The sequence below is a fragment of the Molossus molossus genome, unplaced genomic scaffold (assembly GCF_014108415.1).
Source record: "Molossus molossus isolate mMolMol1 unplaced genomic scaffold, mMolMol1.p scaffold_m16_p_12, whole genome shotgun sequence".
Taxonomy (NCBI): domain Eukaryota; kingdom Metazoa; phylum Chordata; class Mammalia; order Chiroptera; family Molossidae; genus Molossus; species Molossus molossus.
Window position 1 is genome coordinate 87,172,407 of NW_023425347.1, and position 27,462 is coordinate 87,199,868.

Below are 27,462 nucleotides of genomic sequence, written 5' to 3' on the forward strand. Positions count from 1 at the left end.
AGTCTTTATGTATTACACATACAGTATTTTCTTTTTTTTTTTTTTTCTTTTTTTTATCCTCACCCGAGGACATTTTCCCATTTTTTGTTCAGATTGAGTGGGAGGGAGAGAAAGAGAGAGAAACATCGACGTTGAAAGGGACACATTGAGTGGTTGCCACCCGCACGACCCAACCAGGGCTGGCGATAAATTGCAACCGAGGTACGTGCCCTTAGCGGGAACTGAACCCGGGTCTCTCTGGACCGCAGGCCGACGCTCTAACTGCTAAGCCAAACTGGCCAGGGCCACATACAGTATTTTCAGTGACTTTGTTAATCAGATGGGTAGGGTAGATCCCAGAAGCATTGGGAAAGAGAACCACCCACATTCCCACATTCCTTCCAGGCTCACTCATCCACTCTGGTCTTTGTCTCCATGGTAAGTCCCAGCTGCCAGGCACAGGCCTGTCACATGGGGCCTCAGGTCAGGGCTCTGCGCTTGCTTTAATGTTCTGCTGTTGCCCTCTTGAAATTCATAATAATAAACAAGGGGCCCTGTATTTTTATTTTGCACTGGATCCTGCAAATTATGTTAGCTGGTCTTGGCCAGAGACCTCAGATGTTGTCCTTTATCCCCATCATATTTCAAATGATGTTGACTACCAGGTCCAGACCTTTTTCCAGGATGGCAAACTGTTGCTTAATCGATTTCACTCTCCTGGACAATGGCAGATCTTGCAAATTCACCCTAGCTATTTCCTGGATGTGGTAGATGCTGTCTTGGTGCCCCACCCAGATTACCTTATTCTGCCAGTGAATCCATCCTCTAGCTGCTGTGTTGGCTGCTCATAGCTGCCCCCCTTTCTGGAAAATTGCCCTTGCAGAGAGAATGGAAGCCCTATCCTGGGAAGTTACTCCACCCCTCCCACCCCCCCAGCCAATGATTGGCTGATGCAGGTTACAAAAGGCTGGTTCAACTCGGGTGTGTTTGTGCTTCAGAGCCCTTTCTCTGCGATCAGGCCAAGGCTACGCTTTGACTCTATCCCTGCTCATTGTTTTTCCTTTTCCCTTTCTACTTCACTCTTTTTACAAGTTTTTCTTGAAGTGCACTCCCTCAAAAAAATAAAAAATTACCTAATGCAAGTGTTGAGCTGTGCTTCTAAGACAATGGGTTTTTATTTTATCAACACAGCATCAGATTCTAAATATAGTACGTTCCATTAGGAGGTCCACTACAAAATTATTTTAAGAAAGTCACTCAAGACCTCTGGTGACAGATAAGATGTCCCCAAAGGCATTCCAGCAACACTCCCTTGCCCATCTGGCAAGCCAACCCCACAGGAGTCAGATCAAGGACAAAACTGAACATCCCACTCAAAGGAAAGGCACTTCGAACCACCCTCATCTCTCCAACTTTTTTATGGGACATGTTGGGAACAGGTGAGGGAAGTGGCAGAGGTGACAAGAGGGCAGCTGGTGGCCCTCCCCCACCATGAACTTCGAGGCACATGGGGGTCAGGCAGAAGCATCTGAGGATGCAGAAAGCCCAAGCAACCAGTACCTTACCGCACCCAGCCTTGGGAGCACTGAGGTTTAAGGACCCTCCCTCCCTGGGCAGGGCCTGAGGCATGCCTCCAGGAGGAGGCCTTGCTGAGCTTGCTGGCTCATGCCTCATTTGGTCTAGAGGTTAGAATGCTGAGACATTTTGGTTTGAAAGGCTTTCTTTTTCACCTCAGTGAAAACAGGGGAGAGAGGTAGGGGTGCAATGCAAAACAAAACACCCCCAAATCAAGACTCAGGCTGAACCTCAACTCTACCACAGTGATGTTGGGCAAGTCACTTCATTTTCCTGAGATAAAGTTTCTTTATTTGCAAAATGGGAACAATTAACATCTGCCTCATAGGCCTGTGAGGATTGGGAAAAGATGTCACCCTAACAAAGGGCCTCAGATAGAGAAGGCTCAGTATGGCTACTCCACTGGCAGGCAGGGGGCCCAGCAGATGAAGGCCTGGGAGAGCGTCTGAGCAAATGCCTGCCTTCCTTCCTCTTCCAGGTTTAAGAGTGAGGCCCTGTGGGGCAAGGGTGGGAGAGGTTCGCTCAGAGGCCTTAGTGAAAGCCCTAGGAGCCCTTCTGGGCCTGAGCAGACAGCAAGATTACACTGACCTCTGAGGACTGTTTTTAAAAAACTAGAAGAGGAGAAGGAAGAGAGGAATGTTTCTTCCATGGAGCAACTAGAGACATCAAGCTGGATCCATCTAGGATTTCAGACCCAACCATCATGGGCAGCTGCGGGAGGAAGCCTTTGCCCCTTCCTTCTCCTTAGCACTGGGGTTATAAAAAATACCTACAAACTGAGAAAGTTCATGTAAAAACACTTCTCTGCACATACAAAAAAGAGACTGGCTGTGGTCAGTGGCTTGGGATGTGAACCAAGGCCCTTAATGTGGCCAAGGAGTCAACAGCCACGCAGTGGTGGACACGGGTCTGGGCTGCCCTGGCAGCTGGGACGGAGGCTCTTCTTGGCTGGGCTCCACGTCTCGAGCTGAGAGCTCAGGGGCAGGAGGCAACAGCAGGGCTCTGGCTCCAGCAGTCCTACTGTGATCCTGCGCTGGGGTTGGCAGGGGTGTGCCTTGGGTCTGGGCCTCAGGGACTTTCAGTGGAGCCCCTTGTTAAGGGCAGCAGCCTACTTCACAGTAAACCTCAGAGAGCTGGCCTCCAGCAAGTCCCCAACAGGTCTGGAGGTCCTATCAGTAGGTCGGATAGACTAGACTGGTCTGGGGAGCCAAAGTTTGGGGTACTGTATGGTTCCCCCTTCTTAAGGAAGGTTCTGCCCAGAGTCTCCAGATGGCTGTCTCTGGCTGAGCCTGACCCCGGGGACACCAGGCACAGGAGGGCAGCTAGGGCTGTGGCCAGGATGAAGGCTCTGGACAGAAAACAGAGTCCTTCTCTGTCACCCCCCCACCAGATGCCAGGACTTCTTGATGTTCCTTTGGGAAGGGGTGACAGTAAGGAGAAAAGGGTGGCCCTGTTTTCCTAGCACCCAGTTCTCCCTATTCTTCACAAGGGCCTAGACTATGTGCCTGAGAGGGTGACATCTAGGGAAATGACCCCAGGCTCCATGCTGGCGGGTCCCAAGCAGCTTCCAGAGCCAGGTGGGTAGTAAAGGGCCAATGGTGGAAGCTGGAGCTAAAGATTCACCCACCGGTCAGCCCAGGCACCCCCTTTGCCCCCCCCCCCCCTAACAAATGGAAAGCTAGGACAGCCACCCAGAGTTGACCTCTGACCTCACAGGCAGCCTGGGGGTGGTGGGGTTGGGAATGTCGGATGTTTGAAATGTGCAAGGACCACACTGGCTCTGGGGCTGAGGGGCCTCTTCCCAGCTCCTTCTCATGGTCCACAAGAGGCAGGCGCACTAGGGCTGGAGGAGGGGCAGGCCGAGCCGGAGGCCCTCCTTCAGGAACTGCATGTAGGTGGCAGTGGACGGATCTTCAAAGGTGGATGAGAAGCTGAAGGCGTTGTTCTTGGCAGTCTCAGGCTTAAGGACGGTGACGTCCAAGAAGTAGTTGGCGTTGATGTGGTGGACCTTGGAGAAAGGCGGGGTGAAGCACGGGGGCCCACCCAGGCTCAGAGCCCCTCTGCTCAGTCTGCTCATCCTCTCGGGACAAGTGGCCACTTTCAGGCCTCAACTGCCCTCACTGAGGCGGATGGCAGACAGAACCCTCGTCAGACCGTCCCCGGGCCAGGCTGCTGCCCCCTCTTGCCTCTGCTCACACAGGACCCTGTGACCACAGAGCTCGCGCACCTGTCCACTAGGGGACACCTAATGCCCTTCGATCCACCTTTCCCTCGCTGCCTCCACCCTGCTCCTGTGAGCCCTGAACTCCACTCCCTCTGTCGGGAAGAGCAGGAGATGCTGAGGCTCCCAGGCAGGCCTGGTTGCAAAGCCAGCTACACTGCTTTTAAAAAAACCCTCACTGGAGGATATGTTGTTGTTTTTTAGAGAGGGAGGGAGGGAGGGAGACGGAAACAGAGAGAGAGAGAGTGTGTGAGAGGGGAGGGGAGGGGAGGGGCAGGGAGGAGAGGGGAGGGCACTGTGCCTGCTGCTTCCCAGTCCCCTGGGTCCTGTTGAAGGTCCCCCTTCCCAAAGGAGCATGCTGACACCTGCACGAGGCAGGCAGGATTCCTATTCTGTAAATGTGGTAACAGGCTCAGGCTGGCTAAGAGACTAGCCAGGATGTGGTGGAGCCAGACCCCAAGCCTGATGAGGTCTGTGAGTCTGTGCCCCTGGCTGGCTGCTTCCTCTACCCACAGTGCCAGGCCCTGGGCTGTGTTGGGCTGTGTTGGGCAGTGGGGGTGACCTACCACGGTGCCATTGGGCAGACAGATCATCATCTCCACGGGGAAGCTGTACTTCTCTAGGTGCAGGTCAGCCAGCTTCTTGTGGGATGGGTTCTTCTGGTCCTTCTATAGGGACAGTGGGGCACACTCGTGATGCCTCAGCCCCCAGCATTGTCCTAGGGGCTCCCAAGGGGCTGTTCCCATCCACCCTCCATTCACCTGCAGGTTCTCCAGCTCCTTCACCAGGGACCAGGTGCTAATGAAGCTCTCGTTGAGGAGGGCAAGGATGGGCGAACTTTCCAGGACTGTCTCCCGGAGAGTCCGCCCTGACCCTGTTCAGGGAGAGGCAAGGCCAGAAGAGTGAGGAACCCCTATATATCTTACTGGGTTTCAATCAGCAATAAAGATGGACTACAGAATGGTCTGTGCACCCAAGTGAAATAACAGAGTCAGAGTCTGTAGATGCTGAGTAAGTGGTAGCTGTAATTCACATCAATAACATACTGGTATTCTGGGCTGAGACTTAGGGTGGAGCCCTACCCAGGGACTTGGTCTCAAATTCATGAAACTCTGTGTCCCAGGGCCTTTGCATAAACTGTTCTTCTACCTAAAATACTCTTCCTGTCACTTGACAAACTCCTACTTATCCTTCAAAATGTCACCTTAAACATCACTTTCTCTAGGAAGCCTTCCCTGACACCCAGTCACATGCCCTCATGCCCTCTGGTCCTCGCCTGTGTACACTCACCACGCTCGTACTTATTTATTCAGTACGCTGTGCACTGCCCAAGGACAAGGACCACTTCTGACTTCCTCGCTGCACGCCTCCCAGCGCCTAGCCTGCGCTGTGGCACAGGAGGTGCCCAGGATGTTTGCTGAGTGACTGGACGAGGACAGGCTCATCATTTCACTCATTTTTGTTCCCACTGTGTGACACCCAAAGAATTTTGCACCTGGCAGGTCTTCAGTGAATTTTCTGAATAAGTGAGTGTGTGCCCAGCCTCTGGCATTATTTTATTATCTCACTTGTGTGCCACACTTCACAGAGCACAGGTACTTCCACAGCCATTTCTCCCAACTCTGGGAGGTGAGCGTGTTACCCCTCCCTTACTGCTGAGAAATGGGCTCGGGGACGGGAAGTCACTTGGCCAAAGTTTCTAAGCTGGAAATGGCCGAGTTGGGCTCTTTCTATGGTATCCAGCAGCTTATTCTGCACTCAGCACAGAAACCTCCCAAGCCCTCACCCCCGCCATTGCCCTGTGTAGTCCCCAAGTCCCTCACCCCCTGCTCCAACAGCAGAGGCCCATGGGTCTTAGAGCCTCCTGTACTCCACAAGGTGTGAAGTTTCCCCCCACTCTCCCCTGGGGCTGGCCAGGTCTCCCTCACCTCAGCAGGACTGGTCATCCAGGGCCCCCCACAGCAGGATCGAGTGCACCAGTTTGTTCTTGGCCTTGGCTTGGTCGAAGGCCTCGGTGAACGGCAGGTAGGTGACCTGGGGCCAGCCGAGACAGAGAGAAGCTATTGTGTGCAGCCAGGGTCCCATTCAGGGCCTGAGTGTATAAAGTGTATGTGTGTGCAGTATGTACAGAGTGTGTGTGTGTGTGTGTGTGAGAAGGGGTGGTGCTGAGATGGGGGATGCCTCCTCCAAGGTCTGACAGGCAAAGGGAGGCTCCCCTGGCACCACTGGGTCCTGCGGTGAGAAAGCCTAAGTAGCAAGCCCTACACTCATAGCCCAGCACCCTGTGCCTACCTGCTACTCTCCCAGCCCCAGCTCCAGCACCACAGATCCTGACCCCGCCCTCACCCCTGCCCAGCCTCACCTTCTTGAAGGGGTACATGGCCACCTCCAGGCGTCGGGCAGCCTCCTCCCAGCTCAGCTTCTGCTGCCACTTGATCTTCTCAAACACAAATGGGAGGGGCTCTCCCGTGGGCAGGTGGCTGTCAATCATGTTGCCATCCTCATCCAGGATCACAGAGGGTATCGAGGGGCCTGTGGCCTGCAGCTCCATCTAGGCCGGAGGTTGACGAGGAATGACATCAGTGAGGGATGTCTCAGAGATGGCCAAGAATCCTCAAGGAGCCCTGAGAAACCCTTAAAGATACCCCACTCATTGCAGAGGTGGGGAAACTGAGGCCCAGGGAAGGGCAGGGCCCGGTCAAGACTACGCAGTGAGTCCAGAACAGGGCCAGTGTTCAGCCAAGCTCCTTCCTCTGCGTGAAGCTGTCTGAGGGCCATGGCAGATGCTGGGTTCTGGGCGCAGAAACAGGATCCTGCTTTGGGACAGTTGGCCTCAGCCTGCCAGGGGCTCCATACTTCACCCCAGACTACCCTGGGGCTCCTTGCCAGGTGGCCCCTCCCTGCAGACAGGCTGAGAGGCCCTAGGACAGAGCCTTGCATTTGAGCCCCACCTTCCAGCTGGGTAGGGACCATCTGTGTGCTCACCTGGGGTATGTAGCCAATGTCCACTTCCATATTGCTGTTCTCACTGGCTCCATACAGCCACTCCATGTCCACATTCAGAGACCTGGAGACGGATGAGAGGGTGATCAGGCTAGAAAACCATCAGCATGGCCCACGAACCATGTCACACTTTATCTTGCTAAAAGCTCACAGCTGTCCCCATTTTATAGATGAGGACACTGAGGCTTGGCAAGTTGAACCTAAGGTCTCAGAGCTGCTGGAACTCGAACTGCAGAGCCTGGGCCCTTTCCTGCCCCTGGGCTGCAACCACACCACCCACCACTGCCCAGCCTTCACAGTTCACAAAGGGCTTTCACATTCACGACTGTACTGCCCTCGACCCTTCCAGGCAGAGATCAGCAGTGCATCCTCTAGCGCACAGTGGAGCAGGTATGAAAACCTGGCAGTTCTCCAGCAGGAAGTCTGGCCTAACCAGGTACCATCTGCAGATCTGCCACATGGCGGCGCCCCAGGACTGACAACCAACCACTTTGGGCAGAGTGAGCTGGCTGCTCTCAGAGGGGATCAGCAGGCCCTGTGGCTTGGTCCTGGGGCTGGTCATTTGGCCCTCTCTTTCTGTTTCATCCAGTCCAGGACCCCCCACCTTCAAACCCGGGGTGGAGACAGTCCTGGGCTGAGCCTGTGGGGCACAGGTGCTTGCCTGCTGAGCAGAGGGAGGAGGAGTAAAAGGAGAGGAAGCCACTCTGTTCCTCAGGGCAACTTTCTCTACCCATGTCATCCTGATCATCCCTTCACTCCTGCCAGCTCCTACCTAGAAAATGAGGAAACTGAGGCCCAGAGAGGGTCAGGGCCTTGCCCTCAGACATGCAGTTTGCTGGTGTCCCTGTACAGAGTCACTGAGTGGCCACTTAGGAATCATGAAAGACTCGGTACAAGAGGCTGGCCCTGAACCAGTTGGGCAGGCAGGAAGGTGGTTGGCATAGAGCCATCCCAGAGGCCCCTCGAGGCCCAGTGGTGGCAACCATGGGCAGTGGAGGGCCTGCCTGCCCTGAGGCCTTTGCATGTGCTGTTCCCTCTGCCCAGCCAAACCTTCCTCACCCCCAGATCTCTGCTTAGATTCCCTTGCTCTCAGAAACCTTTCCAGACCCCAACCATCCAAGTCCCTGCCCACCTGCTGGCCTCCCTCTAGGGTGGCATGAGCAAGCTGTGGTTATGGGTCAGCATTATAAGAGTGGGAGGCTCCAGTTTCAAAAAGGGTCTGTTGGTTCTTCATTGGGTTCTAGGCACAGAGTTGGTGAGCCAGGCCCATGCAGCACCTGGGACATGCTTGTCAAGTGATGGAATGACCCTCCTCAACCTGCCCCTTCCTGAGGGTGCCCAGGCCTCTCCCAAGAGAAGAGGCAGAGACTGAGGGGGACACTGGGCACCTGTTTCCAACCCTGGGGCTGGGGGTTTGGCCAAAGCTCCCACCTGTGGTTGGGCACATAGAGCCGGAAGTCGCGGACATGGGTGGCATCTTTGGAGAGGATGATGTGGCCGGTGAACTGGGCGGGCGAGAACCAGAAGGGGAAGTGGGGCGGCTCACTGAGCTGGAACTCGGCATGGATCCTGGGGGAAAGAGGCACAGCTGGGAGCAGGTCCCATCGAGCTGCAGCTGCCCTCCCACATCTGCCCCAAAGCCTGGGAAGCAGACTGTGTGGGGGACAGGGCTGGGCGTGGGCTACGGAGAGTGTGGGGGGGGCAGGGAGAAGGCGCAAGGCCTCCCAGCATGCCCATCCTCAGGGCCCAGCTCACATCCTTCAGCAGCCCTGTCCGACCCTCCTGAGCTCTCAGTCTCTCGAGGGTGTGTAGGACCTGGCGTCACAACTCTATACACCCCTCTTCTGTGTGGATGACAAACACAGCCACCAGCCCTGTGCTAAGCACGCTCTGTGCTTTTCTCTTCCTCCTAGGAGAAAATCACTGCCACCCTGATCGTCACATGAGGAAACTGAGGCTCAGAGAGCCCAAGGCCACAGGGTGCTAAGTGGTGGAGCGGGGGCTCTGAGCCAGGCCTGCTCTTCCCTTGCTGTGCTGCCCTGGAGCCCTGGGGGCGAGGGAGGCAAGGATGGGGCACGAGGACCACTCACCGGAACATCACAGTGTAGAAGAAGTCGCTGATGGCGGTCAGGCAGGCGACTGCCCCCTGAGGGGTGAAGCGGGTCTTCACGAAGGGCCGAGGGTGGAACATGCTCAGCAGCCGGTGGATGATGACCTGGGGGAGGGCAGTGCAACCCAGCCTGGCTGCTAGGCCCTGTGGGCCTAGGGTTCAGGGTGGAGGTGGGTCAGCAGGGAAGTGGGCAGCAGGTGGGGTAAGCCTGGCATGGGGGTCCAGGTACAGATAGGGTGGGGCCATGCCTGGACTGGGGCAGGGTGCAGGGCCTGGGGCTCCCATGGGCTGCCCTCACCTCCTTGCCCTTGGGTGGTGGTGGGTAGAAGCGGTTGTTGGACAAATAGCCGGTGAGGACGCTCAGCTCACTGGGGATGATCCACCAGGGCTCGCCCAGCTCCACCTGGCCCCGAGGGGGAAGGAAGGGCCGGAAATGGCGGGCGGCAAACAGTGCACTTGGCAAGGCTGCGGTTGTCCAGTTGCGGAGGCCAGACAGGGCCAGGCGAGAGACCTGGAGCAGGGAAAGCCAAAATTCTGGGGCACTGAGCACCATGACTTTGGGGTCCCCTGTCCCGTGTGTGTGGAGGTCTCCCTTTAGCCCTAAGCCAACCCACAAACCAAGGGAACAGAGGGAACCAGTGAGGATGCTGCCCTGGTGATGGCCACAGGCCTGGTACTGTCCTGCCAGAGCCGAGGCTGGTCTCAACCCATCCCTCCTGGCCCCCAGCCCGAGAAGCAGTGCCCCTGTGGCCCGCTCAGGCCAAGCCCAGGCCAAAGCAGCTCCCAGGAGAGCAGGGAGCTCAGGGAGCCTGAGGGCCACCTGGGGCTGGAACAGGGGGGTCAGGGGAGCCTCCCTACCCCTTTCCATCCGCCTTGCTTTCCTCACTCGAGGACATTTTTTCCATTTTTTTGTTCAGGTAGAGTGGGAGGGAGAGAGAGGAAGAGAGAGAGAGAGAGAGAAACATCGATGTGAAAGGGACACATCGAATGGCTGCCACCCACACGACCAACCAGGGCCGGGGACAAACTGCAACCGAGGTACGTGCCCTTATCGAACCCGGGTCTCTCGGGACTGCAGGCCAATGCTCTAACCGCTGAGCCAAACCGGCCAGGGCCATCCGCCTTGCTTTCCACTCCCTGATCCCTTCTCCAAATCTCCCGAGGAGACTAGTGTTCCACTGACAAGGTCCAAGTTTGGGTCTGGAGCTAAGTCTGAGGTGAGAGGCAGTAACCACCTTTTGGGTGAAATCTCCAGGGTCAAGAGCAGGATGAGACCACAGAGATGGGAAAGAAAGGCCACCCCCAGAGAGTACCCTGGGCCACACTGGCTGGGCACCTGCCTCACTTCTATTTGATGCGCTGATAGGCAGGAGAAAACTTGGGTCAGAGACTGTAGGCCTATCTGCACACCTGCCCCGAGTGGAGGTGGGACCCTGGAGCATGCTGGTCCCCTGCAAAGTGCCACCTTTAGGAGCTCTTTCCTCCCTTCTGGGCTACTGTGGGAGTCCCTTCCCACTGAGGCATCAGCCCCATGACAGTGAGTGCCTGGCACCCCTTGGGGGCACTCAGTCACCAGGAAGCTGCTTGTCTTTGCCAGCAGCAAGTCCCCTCTCCTTTCCCTACCTTTTTTTTTTTTAATCCTCACCCGAGGACACCTTTCCATTTTTTGTTCAGATAGAGTGGGAGGGAGAGAGAGGAACAGAGAGAGAGAGAAACATCGACGTGAAAGGGACACATCGAGTGGCTGCCACCCGCACAACCAACCAGGGCCGGGGACAAACTGCAACCGAGGTACACACCCTTAGTGGGAACCGAACCCGGGTCTCTATGGACCACAGGCCGACGCTCTAACCGCTGAGCCAAATCGGCCAGGGCTCCTTTCCCTACCTTGATGGCAGTGGGGTGGGGGCCCAGGCTCTATGGGAAGTGGAAGTGGGGAGAGGGGCAGGAGGCTCGCACTGAGGGGGACTGAATAGGCGGGTCCCCAAAGCAGCACTGGCTGCGCAGGGCCAGGAAGAGCCCGCCCGCCACTGGGTCCTCATGGGCTGGCAAGCCCCTGCAGGGGAGCTGCCTGCAAAGGGGTCTGGGGGTGCTGCTCCTGACCCTCCTGCTCTGTAAGTACAGGCTCTTGTTGCTCTGCGGGGGAGACTCGTGCTCAGACAGCTTCAACCCTGCCTCTAGGCTCTTCATCACCAAGCCCATCTGCACCCAGAGCTTTTCATGGAAGGTCAGACCTGTGTTTCAAACCAACTGGACTCTCCCCACCAACTTCCCCGGTAACTCAACTTCATCCTGTCCAAACTACCCTCATTCTGTTTCCACCAGACTTGCTTCCTTCCTCCAGTTCCATGGGGCTAACTGCCACCATACACCTGGTCACCAGCCAGAAGCCTGAGTCATCAGACTCCTCCCTATCACTTTCCATCAGTAACCACGCCCTGACTCCTCCCCACCCTCATCCTCCAGGCTGTCCTTCCTCCATCACCACAGCCTCCCTCGTCCACCCCCTCCTCCCTCCCAGGAACTCATCTTCTTGCCTCTCTTTCTGTCCCAGCTGCTATCCTGGAAAGCAGAGATCTGATCAGGGAATTCTCCTATTTAAAAACTGCTATGGTATTTTGCTGTTGCAGAATGAAAGCTGAAGTCAAGCAACTGAGGCCCTTCTTGGACTGGCAACTTCTCTTCCACTGGCCCCAAGTGCCCTGTGTCCAGCCACACCTGCTCCCTGCTTTCAGTTGACTGGCCTGGCACCTTCTGCCTTCAGGCCTTTGTTCATGCCAAAAGCTGAGTAGGTGTGGGCTGGTGGAGAAAACGTTGCTCCTGGCCAAGGAAATGGTGCAGAGAAGGCTTGTGGCTGGAAGAAAGTCTGGACGTCTGAAGTGGTTGGAACAGAGAAAGCCGAGGAAAGGGCAGGAGAGAGGGTGGGAGAGGCAGGCAGGGTCTGGGGATGTTTAGGTCCCATGATGGGCTTGAGGCTTTGTCCACAGGGCCTCAGGTTAGGCAGGGCTAATTAGCAAAGCCTTTGTCAGGTGTCCTCCCCACCCCATGGCCCCCAGCTAGGGGCACAACCTCAGGTCTGATTCAACAGGACACCTGCAGCTACGGGGCATTGTGCTAGGGGCCTGGGGGTGCACAAATGTGGAGGATACAGGCCTGGCCCTCAGCAAACTCACAGCCTTTGGAAAAAGACCAACTTGTAGAAAGTGATTCTACGTGAAGAGGCTGCATCAACCATCTCTAGTGCACTTGCTGTTTCCTCCAACCAGATCCTTCCTTCCCCTGCCTCACCCGGCTAAGCCCTCCTCCACCTGCAACTCTGTCCGACGTCACTGCTCCAGGGAGCCATCCCAGATCCCCCACCTGGGTTCGAGGCTCATGCTTACCCCTCCTGCCTCCCCTCCAGACGGTGTGCCTGGACAGCAGATGGCATCGCACTCACTTCTGGACACCGCCCCCCCCCCCAAGGCCTGGCACACTGGGTGCCCAGAGGGCAGCTGATGAAGGAAGGAAAGAGAAAGATGAACACAGGCCATCCTCATGTGGTGAGTGCACACAGATGGTCCTCCTGTCTCTGTCCCACCTGTGGGGACCCCCTTGCCCTACCCCAACTCACCCCTAGGAACCCGTCTTTGCTCTTGGTCATGGACTCCAGGAGCAGAGGCTGGAATCGGGCTTCTATGGTGAGTGTCTCCTCGCTGGGGTCAGAGGGCAGCTCCTCCTCCTCATAGCTGGTCGTAGGAATTGACCCTACAAGAGACACAGATCACTGGAGAGGGGCCCTGCCCTTAGGCATCCATTCTGGCCAGGGACAAAGGGAGCCAGGCCTGGAGCTGGGAGTGGGGGTGGGGGTGCGGTAACAGCTAATAATCACCCAAGTAACAGCCAATATATATTGCCTTTTAGTTTCAGAGTAGCTCTGTTAGGCAGATAACATTACTACCAGCTCCCATTTTATGAATGAGAAACTGGAAGTTCAGAGAGGTGATGTTACTTCCCCCAGATCACACAGCTAGTGGGGGAGTCAGATTTCAAACCCAAGCCTGTTTCATTCCAAACCCACGGCCCGTCTCTGGGGGAGTTAAGACCTCAGAGCCTGTTTCCTCAAAGTCTCAGGAACCAGATGACCTAGGTTCAAATCCCGGCCCTATCCCTCACCAGCTGTGTGACAGTTGGCCAGTGGCTTGTTATTCAGCTTAAGTGAGATAATCCACGTAGTGGTAGCACTGGGCCTGGCAGAAAGTAAACCCATAATAAACTTTAACTGTGTAAACCAGAGGTTTCAGGGTCAGGGAGCCAGAGAGGTGGGGCTCAAACTACTTCTCCGGACTCCAACCTGTGCTCTTTCCACCAGGCCAGGCTGTGTGCGGAGAGGCCCATCTCACCGCCACCCTTCCCTCCGTTCTCTGAATCGAGTCCCAGATGAATTTGGTGCTGGGCCTACCAAAGGTGGCATGTGGGCAGGCAGCTGCCTCTCACAGCAGCTGGGATCCCCAGCACCAAAGAGAGAAGCTATTTTCTGAGCCTAGGAGAGAACACAGCCCAGCTCCAAGTTGAGGTTGGCTCCATTTTCTGGACCATCTGGGGCGAATGACTCAGCCTCTCTGGTTTCCCTACATGAAAAATGGAGACCATGTTGTCATAAGGTCTCATGAAGTAACAGACACAGCTTGGACAGGCCCTCAGCCACAGGACCCAGAGAAATGAATGAAGCGAGAAACAGAATCAGGCCATCTTTGGTGTCATAGGAAGAGCACTGGTTTGAGCGAGAAGACTGGCTTCTCCCTGATTTTCTGGTGGCGTCATTTCCCCATCTGTATAAGGAGGGCTGGACGGGTAGTGGCTGACCTTGATTTCTCAGATCTCCTGCTCAGAGATACGCCACGTCTGTAATCTTTCAAGTGTGGAGGGAATCATGATGAAGGTTTAAGGGAGAACCAAAGCCTATTTCAAAAGGGTGACAAACAGAAGGGCAGGGCCCACAACATTGAGAATGGAATAAAGCAGCAGTGCGTCTTGGCATGTCTGCTCTCCTAGGGCTGGTTCATGGCACAGAAACCGAGCCTGAGAGAATGCACGGGTGCAATCGAAGCAGTTCTTAACCAGGATCATCAGGATTACTCAGGATGCCTTTTAAACTACAGATGCCCAGCACCCATCTCAGACCTGCTGAATCAGAATCCTAAGGGGCTAGAATCAGCACACTGCTCTTTTAATTAGCACTCCCAGGGCTCCTGGTGCAAATCCCAGTCCTACAGAATCACTGCGATTTCTGCATTTGTAAGTCAGTGCAGCAAATGGGCTATCTGGGAACCTCAGAGGAAGGGAACAGTAGGAATGCACAGGGTTATTAGTCTGCTTGCTTATTTATTTTACTGTTGTCACAGATAATTATTAATAACAATGCCCAGCATTTTATAGTCCTTGAATTTTTTGTTGTTGTTAATCCTCATCCAAGGATAGTTTTTCCACTGATTTTTTTTTTAGAGTGAGGGGCAGAGAAGGAGAGAGACACATCAATTGCTTGTCTCCTGCATGCCCACCAACTGGGCCAGGGATCAAACCTATAACCCAGGTACGTGCCCTTGACCGGGAATTGAACCCTTGACCCTTTGGTGTGAGGGCTGATGCTCTAACCACTGAACAACACTGGCTAGAGCAGCCCTTAGGTTTTTTTAAAAAAAGTTTTATTTCCTGACTTGTAAGTAACATTTGCTCATTATAGACAGTTTGTAAAACTATTTTGGTATGAAGAAGAAAATTAAACACTCATTATTGTACCAACTAGAGAGACTGTTTGCCTCTTTTTGCTGCTTAGATTTGGTGTTTTTCGTGTTGTTTTTTACTTTGTTTTCCTAAAACTTGGTCCAGTTTTGCACTCACAGTGGCCTCAGTGGTAAGGGAGGGAGGGGTTATTTTCCCAATGGAGAAAAAGATTTATGTAAAAAAAATTTAAAGGCCCCCCAAGCCCTGGCCGGTTTGGCTCAGCGGTTAGAGTGTCGGCCTGCGGTCCAGAGAGACCCAGGTTCGGTTCCCGCTAAGGGCATGTACCTCAGTTGCAGTTTGTCCCCGGCCCTGGTTGGGTTGTGCGGGAGGCAGCCACTCCATGTGTCCCTTTCGCGTCGATGTTTCTCTATCTCTCCCCCTTCCTCTCTCTACCTCCCACTCTATCTGAACAAAAAAATGGAAAAATATCCTCAGGTGAGGATAAAAATAAATAAATAAATAACTTAATTAATTAAAAATAATAATAAAAGGCCCCCCCAAGCCCAGCAAGCTTGGCCGACATGTCATTATGAAGGAACTCTTGCTCACTGGCTATAAGAAAGGACAAGGTGGTGGCTGTGTGGATGCTTGGAGAAATGTGTCCAAATTAAGAGGTCAGAGGCAATCCACACAGGGCAGACCTGTTTACCTGCCTGTCTGCTTTCACCACAGAACTGACTGCCACCGAGACACTGACCCATGTCTGCTCCGGCAAATTAGCATTTTTCATCTGACTCTCCTCCTCTGACAGTAACCACAGGTCACTGGGCCAGCAAGTGATGGACATACCTGACACATCCCAAGACCCAGAAAGCCCATCATGGGGCTTTGGTGCTTGCTCCGGAGAGCAGCTGGCATCTCTTCTTGCCTTTCCCATCAATTGACCTACTTACACCAGACAACTTGGGTTATAACTTGGTGCCCAAGACTAAAAGTTCAAGAAATGTCACAAGAAATGGACACAGAGGTTGAGGTATTGGTGAGGAGGTGAGAGAAGCATTTTATAATTCATTAGATGTTTTAGGCCTTCATCTTTACAAAAACAAAAAAACAAAACACCAACCACTCATTACAGCGAGGTGAGAATGAGATAGGAATCTGACAGCACCAAAGAGAGTTTAATGTTTAGTAAAATAATCAAAATAGCTCCTATTGACTATCTACTGCTGCCAGCCACTTTGCAGATACTCTAATCCTGAAACCTGTGAGCTGGGGCAGGATCTGGAGACAGGTGATCCTGGCTCTGCACCTTCTGGCTTGGGCAAGCCAGTGAGCCTTCCTGTGCCTCAGTCTCCCAAACTAAACACGAGGATCACAACAGTGTCACTCCCACAGGGCACTGCAAAGACTGAAGAGATAACTCAAATGAAGTGCTTCAAGTGATGTCTGGCCCCGAGGAAGTGGTCAGAGAATGTTAGCTAGTATTATTCACATGTGAGGAGTACGATGGAGTGATGGAATGAGTCTGTGAGTGTGTGAGTGTGAGTGTGTGTGTGTGTGTGTGCACGCGCGCACTGAAGTGGCTTCCCCAACCAGCTAGAAAGTATCAGAGCTAGGAGGACCCCAGGGCTGCCAGGACCCACGAGCTTCCGCCTACTCCAGAGGGCCCTCCTGCTCAGAGCAGACAGGGGGCAAGACGCAGAGGGAGGTGCCTGGCTCCCTCCTCCCTAGTCCCCGGCCGCTCCTGGTACCTGTCAGCTTCTCCGCGATGGGCCTGAACTCCTCGGGGCTGATGTACATATCCTGGTCAGTGTCCAAGGAGGAGAAGAGAAAGAGGCCTTCTGTTCCCAGGGCCTTCACCGCTGACTCCTGCTGGGAGAAGGGGAGGTGCTGGATGAACACAGATGGATACCGTCTTCCTGAGTTCTTTCAACACCTCTGTCTAAATGCCACCGCCCCCGGCCCCCAGTGCCTCGTCCACTGTCTGTCCCATCTTTCCCTTCTACCCCGACTCATCCCCATTTCACCCCATTCATAGACCCACGGTCCTCTCGTCTCCCCTCCCGGCTGTCCCAGTGCTCCCAGCCCCGCTCCAGATTCTCTCGGTCCGGCCTCACTCCACGCCTGGTCTGCGGTCCGGTCCTGTGCGCGGCCCTGCAGTCTGTCTCTGCCCTGCATCCTCCCCATCAGTCCTTGCAAGGCTGCCAGACCCCCGGTGCCCTCTTCCCCTCACTTCCATGCTGCCCTCCCCAGCCCAGCGGTCCCCTCCGCCCAGCCCCCCAGGCCGCTCTTCCCTCCCAGCCCCTGCCCCCGCTCATCCCTCCCTAACCCCGCGCTCTGTTCCCTCTCCGCGGACGCACGGGCCTGCCCTTCCCGGCCCGGCCCGCCGCCTCCCCACCCGGGGACTCGGACCCTCTGCGAGTCCCGCCGCCCTCGCGCCCCCGCGCCGAGTCTCCGTGCCCCGCGCCCACCGCCGCCCGCCGGACCTGCCGCGCGGCCGCCTGGGCCTCGGTGAGGCGGGCATAGGCCCGGGCAGTGACGGCCGCGGCGGCGGCGATGAGCACGGCCCCGAGCAACGCCAGGGTGCGAGTGTAGAGCGGCGGGGGCGCGGTCGGCGCGGCGGGGCCGGGGCTGGGGGGCCCGCGCTCGCCCGGCCGGGACCGGCCCATGGCGACGTCCCGGAGGCGGCTCGCGGCGGCTCGCGGCGGTTAGGAAGCTGAGGAGCAGGGGGCGTTTGGGGGCGGGGCGTCTCCGGGGGCGGGGCGTCGGGCGGGGCGGGGCGGGGCGAGCGGCCTCCAGGCTCTGAGGCCGGGACCCCAGCAGCCCTGGGTGGTGGCCGCCCGCCTCCTCCAGTGCCTGGCGCAGTGCCTGGGCGCACAGTGGCGTCAGGAGGTTCTCAGCGGGTCAGTAAAGGGATGCCAGAACTCCTTGCCGCCCCTGCCGTCCTCAGGCCCGTCCTTCCTGGCATCTCCGTGCCTCCCTCCTGCACATCAAGTTCCCAAACCCAAAGCAGGCCGTGTGCCATCCTGCTCGCGGAGGGGGGAACAATTCCAGGCCGAGGGCCGGGAGAAGGAAGGGGCTGGGGTGGAGAGGGGAAGATCCGTACATCCCGGAGCTTCCTGGGGGGGTCCTGGGCCACCAGGCCTCGGGTCCACCTCCACTGAACCCGCCCGTCCAACAGCAGCAGATGGGCACTCCACTGTGCACTCTCATCCCACTCGCTTCCAAAATGTCTTCAGTCAGGCCCAGTGGTGTGGCTCAGTGGTTGAGCGTGGACCCATGCACCAAGAGGTTGAGGTTCGATTTTTGATGTTCGGTCAGGGCACATGCCCAGGTTGTGGGCCCGGTCCCCAGTGGGGGGCATGCACGAGGCTGCCAATCCATGTTCGCTCTCATTGATGCTTTTATCTCTCCCTCTCCCTTCTTCTCTCTCTAAAAATCAATAAAGAAAAATAAAAAAATTTTAAATGTCTTCAGTCAGCTAGAAAAAGAAAAATTGCAACGTTTAACACCTATTCCTTCATGGTCCAGCTGGAAGGTCTGCAGATTTATCGAGGACAAAGAACTACCTGCTCATGGCACACGACGGTAGGTTGTGCAGGCCTGAAAACCTCGTCTATCAGGACCAAGCTTTCCTCACCTGCAAGGAGGAATCAAGAAGCCCTTCTGTGGGTTGTGGTGAGGAGGGCAACCTTACCTGGTGGGGCTGGGCTGTGAGTCACTGGCTGCCCTCTGCTCTGCTGGGCCTGGCATGGCCACAGGTGTGATTTTTTTCAGGAGAACATTTGGCATGCTTGGAGAAGAACCTTGGGGATGGAGGTGGGTGGAGTTGAGGAAATATTTTCCTGTCTGTCAAGTCCCCAGGACCCTTGATTCCACTGGAGCTCTCTTCCCTTGTATCAAGGTCCCCAGGAGCCCAGTTTGCACTTTTCCAGGAGAGGGCAGCATCTACTGAAGCCTCTGAACCAGAACACTGAGCCCAGGGGAGCAGCAGTGCCGTCCTTGGAGATCACTGCCAACCCCAGTGCTGTGCACCTGTCAGGTTTGGGATGTCAGTGGGATTTAACAGGTACTAAGCACCCACTGTGCCCTGGACTTGGTGTTGGGTGCTTTACGTGATCTGATTTAGCTCCTGAGCCACCCAATGAGGTAAGGATTATTTGCCTTTTTTTTAAGTTAAGGAGATAGCCCTGGTCAATGTGGCTCACGTGGTTGGGCACCATCCCATGTACAGAAAATTTGCTGGTTTAATTCCTGGTCAGGGCACATGCCCGGGTTTGGGGCTTGATCCCTGTTAGCGGGCATGCAGGAGGCAACCAATTGATGTTACTCTCTCACATCAATGTTCCTCTTTTCTCCCTTCCTCTCTCTCTAAAAACAATAAAGTATTCTTATTTTAAAAATTAAATTAAATGAAGGAGCCCGAGTTCTGGCACCTAGGTTTATCTGAGTCCAAATCTCTTGGCTTGCTCATCTCCCAGGGGATGACCCAGCTGACTTCGTGGGGGCAGGGGCTTGCCTCTACCACCACTCTGTCCTTCATGGGCAACCAGCCATGACAGCACCATGCAGGCAGGCCCTGTCTTCCCAGCTCCCACACAGGACCTGGCACATGGTGGGCACTCGATTGCCTTTTTGTTGTTGTTGTACACGCCCCTAATGGGAACCAAACCCGGGACTCTGGTCTACAGGCCGGCACTCAACGGCTGAGCCAAACTGGCCAGGGCCGATTGTCTTTTGGATGAATGACTCCCAGGGGCCAGGAGTTGTGGGTCCTGGATCCAGCCCTTGCCCAGCACTCTGGCCCCACATCATCAGTGGCACCCACTGAGGACCTGACATCTGGTGTTGGCTTCCAAAGACTTCCAGTTGTGCCACTTCCAACTCATCACCATTAATGTTTGGGGATATCCAACACAGGGCAGATGCCATTAGAAAAGTAGATTCCTCCTGTGTCTCAGTGGTTGAGCGTCAACCCTGCACCAAGAGGTCACCGGTTCAATTCCCGGTCAGGGCACATGCTCAGGTTGTGGGCCTGATCCCCAGTGGGGGGCATGATGTTTCTATCTCTCTCTCCCTCTCCCTTCCTCTCTCTCTCTCTAAAGTCAATAAAGGAAAAAAAATTAAAAAGAAAAAAGGAAAAGCAGATTCTGTTCTATCAGGAAGCAAAGCTAACGGAGCACAAAGCAGGTTAGGAGGGGAAGATTGATGAGCCAAGGCCCCTGGAAAATAAATGAGGGAAGTTTTCTTTACCAGATTACTTTTATTACACTAGTTTTTTGTTAAAGATACAGACACTCCACCAGTCTCTGGGCCCAGGGCTGGAGAGATGTGCTGCTGGGATTGGGAAGGGTGTATCTCTCCCAGCTAAGCAAGGTGTGGTAGAGGGGTGGGTTTACAAACCGACTCAGGTCAGCAAGCCTCTGGGAAAAGGATCAACCTTGGGACTCAGTTCTGGGCTACTGTAGAGCTGCCCGGAGGCCAAGAACAGCTGTTTTACCTGAGCAGGTGCCTCTGTTTCCTCCTCTATAAATCTTTGCCTACAGGATTCATCAGGACTCCAGACTCCGTGAAGAGGAAATATGGATTGGACCCCAAACATCCCCCAAAGCAGAAACACCTCTCTGCCAGATTTCTGGGCAAGTTCTCAGCATCTTCTTTCAATCCTCCACTCCGGCCTGAGCATCCCCCAAGGCCAGGCCGGCCCCTAGAAGCCCTTGGACAGTCAACAAATCTTCCTCCCAATTTTATAGATTCAGGGCTAATGGCAAGATGCTTGCTCAATACAAAAGGCATAAAATGTTCAGATTTATTGCTTTGAGAGTTTGGTCTGTCTCCTGGGCCTGGTTGACGCAGTTTCCTCCAAGCTTCAGAGCATTTTATTAAAAAAAAAAAAAGAAGAAAATTTTGACAGCAGTGTTCTACCTCACATTTACTCAAGGCTTTATGATTTACAAAGAACATTCACAATACAACAATCATCACTATATGTGTTGAGTTTCCACACTGGAGAGCTCAATTAACCCTTGAAATCACCCTCCCTTTCCACAGACGGGGAAGCAGAGGCTCAGAGAGGTTAAGGGCCTTGCCCAAGCTCACACAGCCCAGGAAGAGGGCACAGTGGAGCTGAACCCAGGTCCACTTGGTTCCAACCTGCACTTGTCCTCTTCTGGCCTGCTGCTCTGCCTTTCTCATCTTCAACCTGACCTAATGCACAGCAATCTGCAGATAAACAGTGAGTGAGAAAAATAAAAAATATATATATAAAAGCCAGAGGCTTTTGTAGAAAACAATCAGAAGCTGGGGTGAGTATAAAAATAACCAGGTGTGTTCAAGGGAATCCTTGAGTCTCCATACAATATGTGCTGTGCTAGGATTCTTTTTGTAATGATGCAGTTGGCGGAGGGTCAGGGAGTCAGTGAACAGAGGACAGGCTTTCTGAGTTCTAAGAAACTCCTGGCTATTTATATTTAATTCAAAGGAAACAAAATTAAATATTTCATTCCTCAGTTGCACTTGCCACATTTTAAGGGCTCGATATCCACATGTGGCTATTCTATTGGACGGCACAGATATGGAACATTTCCATCATCTCAGAAAGTTCTACTGGTCAGCATGGTTCCGAGCCACCAGCAAGCCTGCTCCTTTCTTTCTTTCTTTTTTTTTTTTTAAATCCTCACCCGAGGACATTTTTTCATTTTTTGTACACACAGAGTGGGAGGGAGAGAGAGGAAGAGAGAGAGAGAGAAACATCGATGTGAAAGGCTGTTCACGAGTGGCTGCCACCCGCACGACCAACCAGGGCCGGGGACAAACTGCAACCAAGGTACATGCCCTTAGCGGGAACCGAACCCGGGTCTCTCCGGACCGCAGGCGGACGCTCTAACCGCTGAGCCAAACCGGCCAGGGCAAGCCTGCTCCTTTCTTATCCAGACTGCCCTGGAGGAGGGGGAGCTGCTGGAGCAGGTAACAGACACGCCTGTTTCGCTTCCTCTGCAGCCAAGGTACCTATGGATGTCATCCCAATACCTAAGTCCCTCTACTCTACTATGGAGAGGCTACAACTCCAGGGATGCAAATATGAGGCAGAACCAAAGGAGTGGCCAGTAACTGAGGCCTTGCTACTCAAAATGTGGTCCTAGGGCCCACAGCATCAGTGTCTCCTGGGAAGTTGTTAGAAATGCAGGCTCTTGGGCTCCACACCAGACCCACTGAATATGAACCTGCATTTTAACGAGATCCCCAGGTGTTCAGGTGCACATTCAAGTTTGAGAAGCTCTGATTTAAGAGACAGGCTGAGTGGGATCAAAATATTGTCCCAAATATAGGAAACCAAAAAGATATTTTTAGATACAAAATAAAAAGCATTGGTACCTCTCTTCTCCCAGCAGTGTGTGATTAAGCAAGCATTAGTCATTGAGGGCTGAGCATCTCAGCACCACATCATCAATAAGCATATTTTCAAGGACAGACCCTGGGGCAAGGAGCTAGGGGGAGCTGGTCCATTTCCCATCTCCAGCACCTTCTCAAACCATGAAGGGTCACCTCCCCAAAGCAAAGGGGACAGAACTGAGAATCACATTTGAGATCTCAGAAATGCTGCCTTTAAGTCAAATTTTCTATTTCTGCTTTTCTTACCAATGCATTTGGCTTTTGAACTTTTTAACTTACTAAAGACACAGCGCACAAAGCCAGTCCAACCAAACACACAGTCGTTTAAAAGGAGGCATCTGGAAAAGGACTGTGTCCCCCTCTTCCCAGGGGTGTGAGGCTCTGTAGGCCTCATTGCATGGAGCCAGGTGCTAGCGAAGCTTTCTGGGAAGGAATCAGCACCAAGCTCTTCTGTGAAGAAAACAGGTGCAAAAGGTGGTTCCATCCACAGCAAGGGCAAAAAGGAGGCTTCAATGAGCCCAGCGTCATGCCGACCCCGCCTCGGAAGAAGGGGTCTGCTCAGGGCCTGGTTCCAAAGCTTGGATCCTGCTTCAGTGAGAATGACTCATCCTTTAATTCCTCAAGTCTTACTTATTTTTATCCCTGGAATGGAGTTAAATTGCCTAAAGGATGATGTGTCTTCACCTGCAAGGGCCCTCCTGGAGAATAAATTTTAAAAATATTCATTCTTTACAACTTGCTCCCAGTGAGAGTGCAGAAGACAAGATGCTGGGGGAGGAGAGGAGGACAGTGACAGGGGCCCAGTGGGGGAGCCTGGGGCCTTGGAGAACTTCAAAGTGACTGCGGTAGGGAGATATTCCAGGAGCTGACTCTAGGGAGTTGGGACAAGAGGGAAAGAAAGAGGAATGGTCAACTATGCTCTCATAACTCTCTTTATAATACTGAGGAACGCCAAAGCAAACCCTGCGAGCAGTCCTGCTGGTTTTGCCTAGCCAGCAGGCAGGTCTCTTATTTTGGTAGCAAACCTCATTTTCTCCCTCCAGTCAAGATTCCCCACCCTCCCTTGGCTGGGGGAAAAGTAGGATCTGGAAACACTTGAATTCACCTGTCCTGGTGGTGGTGCCTAGCGAGGCTGCCCCCTGGTTCTTGTAGCCTGGATCCCTGGCCAAATCCTCTTCCTAGTCCTTCTTGGGTCTTGAGGGCTGTTCACTCTCTTGGGATTTCATGAGCCACCTCAAGGCATTTCAATTTCTTCTTCTCCTCCTCCCCCTTCCCCTTCCCTCCCCACTCCTTCTCCTCTCTGTTTCTTCTTCTCCTTCTTCTTGCCTAAGTCAGACAGAGTTGCTTTCTGTTTGTAGCTAAGAACCCAAACTGACACAAACCCGAGTGCCCAGCAATAGAGGCTCAGACTCAAAGCTCGTGAGGGAAGGGGCAGGAGACCTCACCTCCCTGGGTCATCTTTCCCATCAGGTAGCGGGAAGACCCTCCACTCACAAGGTGGCAGTCAGAGTAAGAGAGGTACTCTGGTGCCCTGGCTGTGGGAAGTGCTTCTTCCTTCTTCTGAACAACAGGAGCTCAGATGCTACGCAACCAGGTACAGCAGGGAGACTGAGGGAATTTGTTGACATGGATAGATATTTATAATACATAGTTTAGCACAGGGCAGATTATAATAAAACAGGATGCATAGTATGATACCATATTTGCAAAAAATATATCCTGTATATTCATAGAAAACGATCTAGAAAAAAATATAACAGACCTGGCCGGTTTGGCTCAGCGGTTAGAGCGTCCGCCTGCGGTCCGGAGAGGCCCGGGTTCGGTTCCCGCTAAGGGCACGTACCTCGGTTGCAGTTTGTCCCCCGCCCTGGTTGGTCGTGCGGGTGGCAGCCACTTGATGTGTCCCTTTCACATTGATGTTTCCCTCTCTCTCTCTTCCTCTCTCTCCCTCCCACTCTGTCTGTACAAAAAATGGAAAAATGTCCTCGGATGAGGATTAAAAAAAAAAAATATATATATATATATATATATAAATAACAGTATTCATCCTGGAGGGTCAGACAGTGAGTGACTTTTCTTTACGCTTATCTTTATTTCCTAAGCTTTCTACAATGTTTGTGTAAAGTTCTTTTGTTTTTCTTTCTTTTTAAAAGAATTCTCACCCGAGGATATTTTTCCATTTATCTTCAGATAGAGTGGGAGGGAGGGAGAGGGAGAGAGAGAAACATCCATGTGAGAGACACATCGACTGGTTGCCTCCCACACGACCCCGACCAGGGCCAGGGACCAAACCGTGGTACGTGCCCTTCACTGGAATTAAACCTGCAACTTTTTGGTGGGCGGGCTGATGCTCTAACCACTGAGCGAAACCGGCCAGGGCTGTTTTTCTTTCTTTTTTAATGGGCACAGTGGCCAGAGCCATACTTTCAGGAGTGAAGTGAGTTGCTGGATTCAGGCAGTGACTTATTCACCAAATGCCAGGGCTCTTGCCACAGGGACAGTTCACCTGTAGCTCTGACTACTGCTCAAGAAACATGCTGGAAGCATCTGAGCTCCTGTTGTTCAGAAGAAGGAAGAAGCACTTCCCACAGCCAGGGCACCAGAGTACCCCCTTACTCTGACTGCCACCTTGTGAGTGGAGGTCTTCCCGCTACCTGATGGGAAAGATGACCCAGGGAGGTGAGGTCTCCTGCCCCTGGGCCCCAATCCCCAGGGCCTACTCAGGTGTATAACAGAGCCAAAAAGTGGCTGAGCACAGGGAAGCCCAGCGGCAGAGGGGGAGAGGCCAGGGGAGGAAAAGCACTCACCTCACTGTTGGTACCTGAATTCCTAGCCTCAGGGAAGCAGGGGATGGTCATGGGGGAAAGTGGATTTGTGGGGTGCTCATCCCACTCTTCCTTATCTTCTAGTTCTTAGCTTGAAGGTTATCTGGTCAGAGAGGCTCTCCTTGACCCCTAAGATAGGTCCCAGCCATCAGTACTTCAGCCCCTTTGTTTCCTTTGTAGCATTTCATGTAACTTGCGGTCGTGTTACTTACCTGTTGGTTTACTTTACTGTCTCTCCCTCCTTGACTTGTAGGCTTCCTGAGGACAGGACTTATGACTGTCTCTCTCACAGTGTCTCTGTCATCCAGTGTCTGATCCTCTGCAGGCACTCACTGAGTATCTGCTGCTGATGGAGCAGATGAACACAGCACTGGGTGGTCAGCAAATCTCACCTGGGCTCACCTCTGCCTTTATGGGCTGTGTGACCTCAGGCAAGTTGCTGCCTCTCTCTGGGCCTCTTCCAAGCCTTGACCTAGATATAAATATCCAACTCTTTTAAAAGTATTGGCCTCACCCTTCCTGAATATATTAGGTCCTATTTAAGGGAAGGTAATAGAAGTTGGAGTCATTCACTGGTTGATTATTCTGATAACACTGCAGTGGTTTTTCCAGGAGTCACTGATATGCAATGAACCCAATCATATTTCTTATTCAATAAACTCTTTTATTGTAAGTTTATAGATTTGTCCATGACAATAATGAAAATAGCACTAGTGATTCGTAACACTTAGGCCAAAATCAAAGGGGAACCCTCCTCAAATTCTAAGTAAATGACACATAGTTGAACATATAGTCAATGTTGGGCAATGGCATTTAAAATATAGAAAATAAGATCAAGGTTTTTGTACAAACACTTTAAGGTTTAGTTGATCAGAGTGACTGTTTTTGAAAGCACATGATTTTGAAAACGACTTATAATCTGTGATAAAACACAACTGTTGAGAAAAGGCAAAATCAAGCAAAAACAAAAGTACCCCAAAAAGGAAAGAAAATGAACCAAATACATGGGGTCGATGTGCAAACCTCCAGTCCTTTGGCCCTGGAATGGCAACTGGGTGGGTTTCATAGAAATTCTTCGTAGAAAGGAATGTGGGCCTGGGATGACATCACTGTGTCCCCAAGTCTGTCTCCTCACAGAGGAAAAGAAGTTGCTTGTCAGCATATCTGCCTGGAATGGGCCTGTGTCCCCAGGCCTTTTGAGAACAGTCCCGAAACCTAAAAAGCAAGGCGTCGCTGCGGCGGCCTGGGGAGCAGCAGGGAGATGGCGTCAGAGTTGGTCCCCGACCCTGCTGGCGCTGTCCGAGTGGTTCACGGGGAGTGGGTGGGCCTCCGTGTTGAACACCCAGTCTTCCAGGGAGAGCGTGTCATCTTCAGAGAACAGAAGATAGAGATACCTGTGCCCCCAGGCAGGGAGGGAAGCAAGACACCGCAGGTCAGTGCTCTGGGAATAGGGCCCCCCCTGGGAAAGAATCTCTGGGCCTCTGCCACAGGCCTGTGGCTGTGGGTACAGGGTGGTCCAAGACCCCAAATTCCTTTGGAGGGTTGGACCCAGGGAAGAGGCTGTGGATGCCAAGAAGAGACAGATTTGGGGCAGACAGACCTAGTTTAATCCTGCCTCTGCCCTCAGTCCTCACACCAACAGCTTCAGTCAGTATTTTCCCCACCTGGCCGCGTGTGTGAGTCCTGCCAGGACACCGTACGGCCTGGATTCTCCTTTCTGTGCAGGGCGGCCTGAGTACTGCACCAGTCCAAATTCCTGGGCTGCTCCCTACATGCCCCCCAGCAGATTCTAGAGTAGATGTCAGGGCATTACAATGAACAGGACGTGCTGACTCCAGAACCCAGCTTTCTTTCTTTTTTTCTTCTTCTAATTGATTTTAGAGAGAGGAAGGGAGAGGAAGAGACAGAAACATCGATGAGAGAGAACGTCGATTGGTCGCCTCCTGCATGCCCCCCACTGGGGATCGGGCCCACAACCTGGGCATGTGTCCTGACTGGGAATCGAACTGGTGACCTCTTGGTGCTGGGTCGACACTCAACCACTGAGCCACACTGGCCGGGCAGAACCCAGCTTTCCAAGCCATGCGGGTTTTGCTAGAAGAAATGGACCATCCCAGTTCATCCTAAAGGGTTAAAGCTCAAGGGCATTGCTCTGGGGACCAGCAAGGAAGCGAGGGAACCGTGCGGCAACACTGTGGAGGGGAAGTCGCCGCAGCATCGACACCATCATCATTATTTTACAGAAGAAGGCATAGTTTTATAGAACTTCAGTAACCTGAGGAGACAGGTTACAGAACTGAACTTATCACACAGCTAACACTTCGGGAGATAGAGTCCAACCTAGTCTTGCTCCCTGGGTAGAGAAATGGGCCTGGCCCAAGGCTCACCCCTGGGGGTGTCACACTCTGGGTCCCAAGCCTCCCACCCCACCGCCCCTCTTGGGCCCCGTTCCTGTGACTGCAGACCCCTCCCCCATCCCTAAGAAAAGCCACATGGCCCACTGGAAAGAATGCTGACCGAGCCCAGACTCACTTCAGTGTCTCCGCCAGAAAGAAGGTCTGCTGTTTGTTGTCGTGGTTGGGAATGCTGCTGTACACGTCCTGGATTCCCGAGAAACCGGCTTCAGTCCGACAGTGTTTCTCCAAGGCCTGAAG

At 53.5% G+C, this 27,462-nt stretch overlaps 2 protein-coding genes across 2 annotated transcripts in view; both read right to left on the reverse strand.

The window, feature by feature from the left end:
• Window positions 1-1,681: 1,681 nt before the first annotated feature.
• SELENON (selenoprotein N) lies at window positions 1,682-17,260 on the reverse strand. The gene is made up of 12 exons (XM_036257311.1): window positions 17,078-17,260; window positions 16,343-16,460; window positions 12,502-12,635; window positions 9,187-9,399; window positions 8,869-8,993; window positions 8,210-8,347; window positions 6,761-6,842; window positions 6,138-6,326; window positions 5,704-5,809; window positions 4,537-4,649; window positions 4,342-4,443; window positions 1,682-3,562 (listed from the first exon to the last, which is right to left on the reverse strand). The coding sequence occupies exons 1-12, from the start codon at window positions 17,258-17,260 to the stop codon at window positions 3,392-3,394; spliced, it is 1,674 nt and encodes a 557-aa protein (XP_036113204.1). The 3' UTR covers window positions 1,682-3,391.
• Window positions 17,261-25,451: 8,191 nt separating this feature from the next.
• Window positions 25,452-27,462, reverse strand: part of MAN1C1 (mannosidase alpha class 1C member 1) — a 133,795-nt gene continuing 131,784 nt past the window's right edge. The window contains exons 11-12 of the mRNA XM_036256875.1: window positions 27,341-27,456; window positions 25,452-26,202 (exon numbers count right to left, since the gene is read on the reverse strand). Of these exons, the coding sequence (XP_036112768.1) occupies window positions 26,076-26,202; window positions 27,341-27,456 (243 nt within the window). The 3' untranslated portion in view covers window positions 25,452-26,075. The remainder of the gene's footprint in view (window positions 26,203-27,340; window positions 27,457-27,462) is intronic.